The 11,943-nt window shown below is 46.1% G+C and overlaps 1 protein-coding gene across 2 annotated transcripts in view; it reads left to right on the forward strand.

The window, feature by feature from the left end:
• The window catches only part of Wt1 (WT1 transcription factor), a 43,087-nt gene extending 32,870 nt beyond the window's left edge, over window positions 1-10,217 (forward strand). The window contains exons 6-10 of one of the 2 annotated variants that reach the window (XM_052725070.1): window positions 1,204-1,300; window positions 4,189-4,339; window positions 6,348-6,437; window positions 7,263-7,346; window positions 9,546-10,217. In XM_052725070.1, the coding sequence (XP_052581030.1) occupies window positions 1,204-1,300; window positions 4,189-4,339; window positions 6,348-6,437; window positions 7,263-7,346; window positions 9,546-9,667 (544 nt within the window). In that variant the 3' untranslated portion in view covers window positions 9,668-10,217. Of the gene's footprint in view, window positions 1-1,203; window positions 1,301-4,188; window positions 4,340-6,347; window positions 6,438-7,262; window positions 7,356-9,545 lie in introns of both variants that reach the window. The other variant, XM_052725071.1, reaches the window with a different exon arrangement.
• The last annotated feature ends 1,726 nt before the right edge of the window (window positions 10,218-11,943 follow it).

The raw sequence follows: 11,943 nt of genomic DNA on the forward strand, positions 1-11,943 counted from the left end.
GTGTGTGTGTGTGTGACTTCTAGGTATTTTTGAAGTAACTGCCTCCTTTCACAGAGATGTGCATGAAAGCTGATTCATCGCCATCCCCACAATGACTCTCAATATAATTCTGATATGTTGCAGTGTGGGCTAGAATTTTTGTGCTAGCTGGATTGGAAATAAAATCACTGTAGAAAAGATTCCAGGCCTGTAACTGAAGGAGAGAGTCTTTGCAGAGCAGAACATTCTGGCTTTTCAGGTTGTTCTTTTTGAGGCTCCACGTCCCCCAGGCCTTCTTACCCCAGAGCAATGCATTTCCTAGGAGGTGAATCAGTCTGGAATGAAGGACAATTGTCCAGCACTCATTGATGACCACACAGAGTTAATCTGGGGGAGGGGAGATGTCTCAGGCAGTATGCAAACATGAGGACCTCAGGTCAACCCCCGAGAACCCATGTAAAAATCCAAGTGTGCTTGTAATCTCAGCACTGGGCAAGTGGAGACAGGGGTCCCTGGGGATCTCTGTGTGGCCAGCCTAGCTGAACTGGTGAGCTCTAGGTTCAGTGAGAGACCCTGTCACAAAAGAAATAAGGTGGAGAGAGACCAAGGAAGACACAGGATATCTATTCAGGTCCTACAAATACATGTTCACATATAATGCACACACTGGAACACACACACACACACATACACACACACACACACACACACACACACACACACACACACACACACAGTTAACTTGATCTGGAAAACTGATCAGTGGACTGAGTGGAGCCACAGACGTGCACCCCCCACCCCCTTCTGAGGACGTGACATCTCTTCTTGTAAATGTCATCACTTTCTTGGTGCTATCTGGTAAGAACTGAGTCATGAGGTGCTGACAAAACCCCAGTGTACTTCACATGAAGCCTGAGGCATTCTGCTCATTCCTGAGATACTCACACTGTCAGCTTGCTGCTCAGATGGTAAACAACTTGCCTGGGATGAGCTCCTGCCTCTGTGGCTTTTCTTGGCTTGTCTGAATAAAGCACAGACCCAGACAATTTGCCTCTGGGGGCGAGTTTTGGTTGGAACGGGAGTGGTGGCTGAAAGGTGGTTAACACATCGATGGACTGGCTTCTGCTTTCACAGAGCTCTGTTCCAGAGTGACCCCACAGAAGAAGGTAAGACACAGTATTTCCAAAAGGTGGCCCTGAACCAACTTCAACTTTTTGTTTGCAGCCACAGCACAGGGTATGAGAGTGAGACCCACACAACACCCATCCTCTGTGGTGCCCAGTACAGAATACACACCCATGGCGTCTTCCGAGGCATTCAGGTGAGTGCTAGCATGTCCAGCCAAAGGCCGCCTTCCCTGCCTCTTCCTCTGCTCACGTGCCCTGCAGCCTCTGCTGATGACCACCTGGTCCTGGCAAGTGTTTGCTATCAGAGATGCTCCTCTTCCATGGGGAGGAGGTAGCAAGGCACTCCCTCCCTCCACCCCTGCAGAGATGTTGTCTTGGCTGACCAAGCTACTGCCTGCAGAATCCCATCCTTTCCTCCTTTATTATTAGTTTTGCTTCTCCACGGTGGGTGGTACAATGCTTGCAGGTGGGTCATCTGTGCTTGAATTGGTGACCTGGACCCTTGACTTCTAAGATTTGATCTGTATTGTCAAGTGCTCAAAGGTGAACTGTCTTGCCTAGTGTTGATAACAGCATGAACATGTCCACTTATGGCTCGACATGTTCTATGAAGTGAGATTTAGACACAGCCTTTAAAAACACGGACTTTATCTAGCTTCTAGGTTTACACAAAACATGCACAGAAATTATAGTGTTCCTATGTGCTCCTGCTATCACATTCCCGTAATGTCCTCTGGTGTGCTATAGTTGTTACAATGGATGTTGGTGTATCGTTGCTAACTGAATTGCTTTGTTGTGTAGTCCTATGGGATTTGATACACATATAATGTCATTTATTATTATTATTATTATTAATTATTATTATTATATGGAATAGTTCACTGTCTCAAAAATGCTCATACTCTACCACCTGTATATCATGGCTCTTTCCAGTCCCTCTCTCTCTCTCCAACAACCACTGCCCCTTTCTCAGAATGTTGGATACTCCGTTGCATTTTCAGGCTAACTTCTTTGACTTAGCAATGTGCGTTTATGATTCCTTTACATGGCCATTGTTCTCTGATGTGGTCCCGCTGCGCACTTAAGAGGTAGACATTTTGTAGTTGGGGAAACCGAAGAGAGAAGACAAGAGGCTTGTCTAAACCACACAGCTAGTAAGTGGGAGCTGAGATGTGTGATATACATTTTATTGGACTCCACAATCTTTAGTTTGATTATTAATATTGTTTATTAGAAGAAACAGGAGGGAGAGGTCTCCAGGGTGAGCAGAGAGTCTCAGAGAATGTGGGTTATTCAGGGGAGACCCCACCCCCATCCCAAGCCTCTTTTGGGTGGTCCGAAACACAATTACTGAGGACTCCCATCTGTGACTTCCAAACCCAACTCAATGACTGCCACAAGAGAAATAACTAGTGTATCCTTTCAAGGGAAGTTAAGACCCTGGAAATAAGTTGCATGAGGGCCGGGCCCTGTGTAATATGGACGAGGAGCCCCACTTCATGGAAATCAATGTGCTCTGTCATCCCAAGCCTTTCTATGGTGATAAATAAACGAGCCACAGAAATGTGGAGATGGGACAGAGTTTCGTCCGAGAGTTTCATCCGAGTGTCTCGCAACAGACATCATCAGCATCCTTTGCCAGACTGCAGACTGACAGTGGCAGCTGCTGTTCAGTCTTAGTCCTACATACTCTTCATATAGGATGAGGAAAGCTAAAAGAGGCTAAATTCACCTTCCTTCCCACCAGACTCGGTTTATCAGATCCACTATCAGGCCCTTTTTAGACTTCACTCCCTGTAGATGTTATTTCCCTGCTTACTCTTTTTCTTCTAGAATATGCCAAACAAACCACTGGCCTACCATTTACTTGTATACTACCATTAACCCTGGGAGAAAGGCAAATGGTTGGCGTACTATGACATGCCAATAGTGTTTATGGTATGACATTACAGAGCTTTTTCTTACAAGAAAGAAAGTGCCCTCTCAGGGCAAGGCAGGTGAACTAGGAACAAGAATGTGAGTGTGGGTAGATCAGAAGACACACGGGATAGGAAGTTGTTGAGCTAAGAGCAGTGGTTCTCAATCTGTGGGTCGTGACCCCTCGAGTTAACATATCGGATTATGAATCATAACAGTAACAAAATTATAGTTTTGAAGTAGCAATGAAATATTTTTATGGTTGGGGGTCACCACAGCATGAGAAACTGTGTTAAAGGGCTGTAGCATTAGGAAGGTTGAGAACCTCTGGCTTAGAGGTTGTTCCAGGTCTTTATACCCTCACAGATGTGTTCCTGGGTCAGTCAGCAGTCTATCTCTTTGGCCCTGATGGAACATTTGTAACTGAACAAGGAGGAACCATCCTGCTATCCAGGAACCACTGAGCCTGAGGGCAAGAAAGGAGCTTTGCCTTCCCTGCTAGGTGACAGGAACCAGTAAGTGTTGTGGGAAGGACATGGGAAGAACACAGAAGGCCGATAGCTTCCAGTGTTTTCCTGTGTCACTGCTGAAGAATACACAGATTATACTATAGCATTCTGGTGGATTCAGAGGCCCCAAATCCAGAGACTTCTTTATCATCTATTTAAATGTGAAGCTCAGGTCAGTCTGGGCCTCACTCAGTGTCTCATGTCTTTCTCTACTAAGAACTTTCCCATCCATTTTCTTATTGAGTCCATAATCACATGGTCAAGTCTCCAATTGGGAGGGCATACATACTGTCTGGGACTCTGGATTCTAGACCTTACTGTCACAAGTGAGAGATGGACTAGGAACTTTTCCAGACACTGATGCTTCCTCTCTAGAGGTTCGTGTCAGGGACCCCAAAGAGGCTTCATTTCAAATCCAAGTTCTGGTGATCAGCAGTAACGACATAAGAACACCGCATCATAGAATTTCCTAATCTATCATCCATTAGTGATGTCTGCCACAGGCATCCAGGGTATGGAGGCAAACATTCTTTTGGTTTCATACCATACCTGCCTTTTTTTCTTTTGATATATTTCAGTACTCAGTTTCCCATGGGACTGACATGAATGTTCACGTGTGGCACAAGGCCTCCATTCCTCTTCTATTTTGCCTGCAGGATGTGCGGCGTGTGTCTGGAGTGGCCCCAACTCTTGTCCGGTCAGCATCTGAGACCAGTGAGAAACGTCCTTTCATGTGTGCTTACCCGGGCTGCAATAAGAGATATTTTAAGCTGTCCCACTTACAGATGCACAGCCGGAAGCACACTGGTAAGTGTGTCCCCTGTCCAGACTTGAGCGATGGTGGTTCGTGGGCTCCCATTCTGGACTTGTAGGATGGAAGGCAGGCACTTTCAAAGGTCAGGCCGGGGTGCTTGGCCAAAGTGCAGGGCTATTTGCATGCTGGTTTCCCATCCTTTATTAAAGAGCTCAGTAAGCCATCTTCCGGAAAGCAGAGCAGGGTGGTGGAAAGCAGATGCCATAGAAGAAAGGTGATGCATGCTTGAAAGTTGCATTCACCGCCAACTGGTGAGACCTTGAGCCAATTGCTCAACATCCCTTTGAGCTCCAAGTACTTTGTATGGACAATGAAGATGATCATGCCCACACTGTACAATTCTTAAGCCAAGAGAAAATGGAATCAAATTGTACTATAGGAGCTGTAGCCTAGGACCCTGTGTCTCGAGGCCTGAATAAGTGGTAGTGTTACTTCTGAGGGACCATCAGCATCTTTAGCAGGGAAGACAGACCTGGAATAGATAGTACAATCAGATGGCTCCGAGACTGATGGACAGAGTCATCATAGACTTTGAAGGGTGGGTCCAAACACACACTTAGATGCTCTAGAATTAATTCTGTGATAAAGAAGGCCATTAGATTTCCAAGCAGGCTGTACTAGGTCTTTCTCTCACCACTGTCGCTGAACACCTGACACATGGTCATTTGGCTCACTGTTTGAGGGCACAGTTTATCACAGCAGGGAAGGTATGGTGGTGGGAGCATCGCTAGCCCTTTGGGGACAGAAGCGTGAGGCTGCTTGTTCACATCTCCGGACCAAGAAGCAGAGGCAGACAGGACATAGGAGCCAGAAGTGTAGCAGGCTAGAAGCCTCAAGGGCCACGCCCACTTTTTCCTGTTAGGTTTCACTTCCTAAAGGTTCTACCACCTCTCAAAACGGCACTGTGAGCTTGAGACCAAGAGGTCAAGTGCATGAACCCGTGGGGGACATTTCCTATTTAAACCGTAAGGTAGCATGGCAAAGCAAGTGGCATTTGTGGGGGGCGTGTGGTTAACACTTTGATGGGTAGGAACGGAGACATAAAGATGAAGGGCATTGAGCGAGGAGGGCTCAGGAGTGGTGAGGTCAGCTACAGGAGACACGTAGAAAAACCAGGGAAGTATCAGAGGTTCTGAGCAGGAAAGGCAACTCGGAGCTGTCCGTCAAAGGACAGACTCTGCTGACCTCCGAGAAGCTTGCTCTCTATCCCAGAATTCAGTGACTCAGAATTCCAGGAGGTGGGGACACTTGCAGAAGCGCGATGCACTCCAGGGGCCTCTTTTCTCGGTGTCTGGCTGAACTTTTCCTTTGGCTACAGGGGTGTGGCCCTTCTTTCTGAGTCCAGGGTTGCACAATCCTGCTGCTGACCCTGCTCAGACTAAAAGACAACAATCTCGCTAGATGCTTCGGCTTCTGGTTTAATTGAGGTGTCTCACCACCAAGGAGTCATTTATGTTGGACCCAAGAACAAGCAGTCAGCAGCAGAGAACACCAGCTATTCAGGCTGTAAAACATGGAACACTTAATTCACAAGGCCAGCCTCAAGGCGCGTCTATCCAAAATTCTATCTCAGATTCAACCAAGGACTCATAACTTTTTTCTTTTTTCACTTCTTTAAGTAGTCTCTGCTAATACATGTATTTTTTGAGCATGGCCTCAGCGCTAGGCACCAGTCTTCCCCTTCAACATGGATGGTCTGGTCTAATCTGCTCATGAACCCTTTGAAGTTATCAGATTATTGACTCTATTTCACAGCGAGTGAACTGTGCCACATCCAACATTCTAAGTGCCAGAGCATCCCATCCACTCCCCCCTGTGTCCATAGGCATGTGTGTAAGTGGGATTTTTATCTTCCTGGAAGTCTACAGCACTACCCTAACAAGCTCCCCGAAAGTGCTTTGAGTATTTGGGGATCCATTCATCTGCATTTAGGAGGGGTTTGCCTGTGATGGGGTCATGTTTCCAACATTGTACTCAGAAACAACGTGTGTCTTCCCTAAGGTGAGAAACCATACCAGTGTGACTTCAAGGACTGTGAGAGAAGGTTTTCTCGCTCAGACCAGCTCAAAAGACACCAAAGGAGACACACAGGTTTGTAGGTTAACTTCTCATCGCTAGCGGTCACAGCCCCTTGGGTTAGGGCTGACTTGGTGACTGTCTTCTCTGTTGAACACGGACGAGAGGGTGATCGATCTATCTGTCCATTTAATTTTCCAACTCTCTTCCCTTCACCTGGAGACTTGCCTTTTAAAAAGGAGAGGGGCTGTGGAGACTATGGCTCGGCAGTTAAGAGCACTTTTTCTTCAAGAGGTCTCGGGTTTGGTTCCCAGCATCCACATTTGGCAATGTCTGTAACCACAGCTCCAGGGGATCTGACACTCTCTTCTGGCCTCGAAGGGCACTGAACACACATCACACACACACACACACACACACACACACACACACACACACACACACACACCCCATAAATAAAAAAGTCTTTCTTTACAAAAGAGAAAGAGAAAAGAGAGGAAACAGCTCCTGTTTCTCACGAGAACCACAGCACACGGGGGATCCCACAGCAGCAGGCTGGGGATCCGCTGCTGTTCAGTTAGGAAGCAGGGCAATGGAGAGGAGCCAGTTTGCAGAGATCCACCTCCTCAGTCTCTAATCCTTGTCTGCTGGTGAGAACTGGATGTTTGAGGTTAGGAAATGGTTTTTCCCAAGTCAGGAGCAGCACCTGGAGGTTGCTGGACAGAATCAGGTGACTTCTGCTGGGCCTGGGGACCAAGGAAATGTGAGGTCCAGGTAGACACAGATCTGGCTGATGTGATGGATACACCAGGCTTCTCCAGCTGCCAGAATGCCGGCCTTATGTGTCTCATGGTGCCCCGCATTGTTAGGGCCGAGGCTAGACCTTCTCTGTCCGTTTAGGTGTGAAACCATTCCAGTGTAAAACTTGTCAGCGAAAGTTTTCCCGGTCCGACCACCTGAAGACCCACACCAGGACTCATACAGGTAAAACAAGTGCGTAAACTTTTCTTCACATTTATTTTTCATTATTTTTTAAAGCTACTGTTGAATGAAACTGTAATGAGATTCATGTAGGAATTCTAGAGTTGAGAATCCATTTAGAGAAAGGCAATGTCTAGCTACCTGTACATGATAAATGATAATGCTTTTCAGAGAAAGGGTCGGAGAACACTGGGTAGGAAAGAGATGGGAAGAGAATTTCCAGGGGGTTCAGAACAAAGGTGGGAAGATAAGTTGATCCCCATTGTCCCCAGTTTGCTGTATTACTGAAAGAACAATCAATCTTACAGCATGATCAGAAATTCAAGACATTCTATTCTTCTGAGAGCTCTTGTTTTACAGCCCTGACTGGAGAGTAAGTGCCTAGAGCCTCGCGAGGAGTCTGGGTTTCTGCCAGATTAGTACAAACTCACGGCTAGATTTCCTTTACAGTAGCACAGAGAGGAGAATGGGCATTGGTGTAGCCACAGGCTGCCGAAGCACTGTGCTTGTCCACAAAGCTGATGAGATTCTTAGTGAAAATGGCACCACCCTTGTGGTACGCGTGCTTCCTTAGGAAGCAGAGATGTGGCAAAAGATGAAGGGTAGCTCTTCATCTTTCCAGCATCCTTGGAAGAAGGAGTAGGGTAGCTGTTTTTAATCCTCATTTAACAGACGAGTCTGTGATGGGGAGTGATTAATTGATTTGCCCAGAGCTACAGAGCAACTGGATAGCAATCTCAGTGGTGACTGTGCCTGCCCCACCTCATCCCGAGAGGGATGTGTTTAGATAGCCAGCCCGAGAAGCCAGAGAATTGAGGAGAAGGAGCCAGAACAGTCAAGCTGAGTGCCACTGAGGGGACCAATATGAGAAAGAGTTGAAAAGTGCCCATGAGGAGGTAAGAGTGGCAGGCAGGAACCAGATCAGGAAAAGCAGATGGACAGTGAGAAGGCCATGGCGTTGTAAGTTTCTGGGGAAGTTCCCAGTCCTCAGCAGACAGGTTATACCTTAAGATATCATCAAAGCACCTGTGCCCCAGTGTTGGAGAGATACCAGTCTTATTCTCCTTCTTCAGGCATTTTTGATATATTGTCTTTTAGTCCCAAGCCCATAGTCTGGAGATTGTCCCCTACACACCTCATTGCCTGCAAACCTGTGCCACCAACAAACTACTTGATGCCATAGTTGATCAGCCACCCAGTCTGGCCTCAAAACACCCCATCTCCTGAGGAATTTCTCAGTGGGACTATCAATACCCTGGGAAGACCCTCCAGGCGGCACAGGGCTTAGCCCCTGTGCCATTTTCCTCAGCAAGCCCTGGGGGTGGGGGTGTGATATAGGAATGAGTGCAGGCTTCAGGATTAGACATGCCTGGGTTTGAATCCTGCCTGGATATATCTGCAACAGCCATGCAACCTCATCTGTAGAGTGAAGGTAACATTTCTTTATGAGGCTGTTTTAAGAAACATACAAGGCAATGAATATACATGTATGAGTGATGCCTGTATGTTAAGCATTACATACAAGCTATGTATTGTCTTTCGTGAGAATGAGAGCTCCTGAGATGGAACAGTCTTAATCACATGGCAGAACCAGTGCTGCAGCTAGAATCTCCCCTCCCACACAGCTCGGTTCTGAGTCATCCTTTGCACTAAAAAGAATCAAATAGGATACAAACTTGTACCCACGATTTATTTTAAATCATCTGTGTAGAGATGGTAAAGCTTCAGTCCCAGATCAATTGCTGACCAGCCATTAAATCAATAGTATCTAGGGCAGTGGTCCAGAGCAGCCATCAACCAACAGTATCCAGGGTAGTGGTTCAGACCCTTGCAGCTCAGGTCCCACCTAGACAGCAACAGGGAAACATTTGCATCGGTCACAGAGTGTTTTTAGAGATGGAACAGAGGTTTCCTAAACCCTCTTAATTTATGAGTTGCTTAGATTTCCACAAACTCGACTTCTCTTTCATTTCCCAAATTTTCCATTTTGTTATGTTTACAGTGCTTCCGGTTTGCAAGCCCTCAAAAGGCGTTGCTAATCTCGGGCTGCCAGTGGAGAGCCAGCCAGTTGGTTAGCTTAGGGAATGACCCAAGGGAGTCCAGGGCAGGTGTCTTGTGGTGATTTAACTCGGGCCTTTGATAGCTGAACCTGCGCCCCGTCACTCTGCTGCACGAGTCTCTAACTGGCAACTGTGTCCACAGGTGAAAAGCCCTTCAGCTGTCGGTGGCACAGCTGTCAGAAAAAGTTTGCGCGGTCAGACGAATTAGTCCGCCACCACAACATGCACCAGAGAAACATGACCAAACTCCAGCTGGCGCTTTGAGGGCTCCGACCGGGGGACAGTTCAGCATCCCAGGCAGGACAGTGTGCAAACCGATTCCAAATCTGATTTGAAGTTCCTCCCCACTCACCTACAAAACGACTCAATAGTGGATCATCATCCAGCTCCCCAGACAGCACACGTGTTTGACCACATCCTGTCAGGTTTGCCGGAAGTAGCCTGTGCTCCACCTACTCTTGGCTAACTCACAGGCCTGAAAAAAATGGCTCAAGATGACTTGTTAGTTGAAAGCGCATTGCCATTGGGTCTGAGTTTTCCACCGTTAGAAGAGCCATTGTTCATAATGTCCCCCTACCTTCCTCTTCTCCATTCTGCACATTTTCACCAGGATTGGAGCGATTGTTCCATTTTCCATCATGGGATATTTATAGGCCAGGGCATGTGTATGTGTCTGCTAATGTAAACTTTGTCGTGGTTAACCTTCACTAACAGCCCTAGAAAGAAATAAATCAGAGAGCAAGGCACCAGGGGGCAAATATCGCCGAGAATTCCAGAGGTCAGGCTGCAAACCTGGAATCCTGGAAGGCAGAAATTCTACCAGGCGGCTTTCAGAGCTCATAGGTTTCAAGTAACTGAATAGTGGATTAGAATTAACCAGAACCTCTGTGTAGAAACCTGAGGAGCCTTCCTGTTCAGTTATTCATTGTTAACATTAGCACTGTGCTCTTAAGAGATAATGTTTAAAGAACAGAGATTTTTTTTTGAAAAATGTTTTTGATTTATTTTTTAGTTGTAATTAGGAACATCTTCAGAGAAGTACTTTCCTTTTTATGCAAAGGGAGTGGAAGAACTCATTTTCATCATCTGGGGTGTCTTTAGAGTGTAAAGACCACACTGGCTCTGTGGTTGCAAGTTGTAAAAATTAAAATGACTTTAAAGGAAACTAGGGGCTGGTCCAGGATCTTCACTGGGAAGACTGTTCTTAAGTAACTTAAGTATCTGTGACTCTGCAAGTATGTGGGAAAAAAAGATATATTATTGTGAGGAAATCCATTGTTTAAAGGAGTGTGTGTTGTTGTTGTTGTTGTTGTTTTTTAAAGGGAGGGAGTTTATTATTTACTGTTGCTTGAAATACTGTGTAAATATATATGTATATATGATGTGCTCTTTGTCAACTAAAATTAGGAGGTGTATGGATATTAGATACATCACTGTGTGGATGTCAATCTTACAGTGTATTAATGGTAATACTAAAAATGTAACCTGCATTTTTTCCCACTTGGCTGTCAATTAAAGTCTATTCAAAAAGAAAATGCAGGAGTCTATTATTATTGTATTATGTTTGAATCTCAAGGTCAGCTGAACTTCCTTTAAACAGGTAATCATGCCATCAACACTGATAGCTACCAGTAATGGCCCACCCAGATCCCTGACCAAAGTTGACTTCTTTCTGTTGGGCTTTGGGAATGATCTATTTTCAGCGTAACAGGGTGCCATCTTTCCCTTGCACCATGAAGAGATTGCTCTTGTGGGATGGTTGGGTGGCTTGCTCACAGTGTGGTGGGCATTGTGGTTCAAGGCTTATTTTAATCAAATAGTCACTGTATCATGTGCAGACCAACTGAAGACATCTACTGAGGTCTAGCCATTTTTGAAAAGTTCACTGATGCCTTCCCAGGATCAGGAGGGCAGAAGCTGAACATCTAGTACAACTGAGTTTACAGCTGAAGCTGCTGTGATTCATCTTAGCAGGTGGGAAACTGCTTAGACTCCCAGGGCAGCTGAGTTTGAAAGCAAAGAGCTATACTCTCTGTGATCTGTAAACCCTCTTTCTGGTTCTGGTGTACGGTTTTAGATCATTAGGACGTGAATTTGTTCGGCCTCTCTCAGCTCCATTATCTTAGAGCTTGCGTGCATCCCAGATTTCATTTCTTCATTTAGAAGGATCTCGAGCACAAAGGAACTTAGCTGCAGAGACTCTGCAGCTCAAAGTCAGGACAGCCTAAAAGCTAGGTCTGGAGGCCCCTCTTCTGCATCTGGCTCTTGCATCATCGTTAATCAGAGCAAGTGGTGACTCATGTGTATCAGTCGTTTTTATCTTTTCCTGCCAAAAGACAGCATTTCTCTGGAGAAGCTCAGGGCAAGCATGGCAGCCATCAGCAAGTTGGAGAGCAGGTTTCACAACAAAAGTCCAACTACGCGTTGTTCCTACTGCTCAGGGCAGGCCAGAGATTCATTGACTGCAGAACAATCTGGGTTCAAATCCCACGTCTGCAAGTTTTGTTGTTTTTTTTTTCTCATTTATGAGAAAGCAATAA

The sequence above is a fragment of the Peromyscus californicus genome, unplaced genomic scaffold, assembly GCF_007827085.1.
Source record: "Peromyscus californicus insignis strain IS unplaced genomic scaffold, ASM782708v3 Scaffold_7__1_contigs__length_154581171, whole genome shotgun sequence".
Taxonomy (NCBI): Eukaryota; Metazoa; Chordata; class Mammalia; order Rodentia; family Cricetidae; genus Peromyscus; species Peromyscus californicus.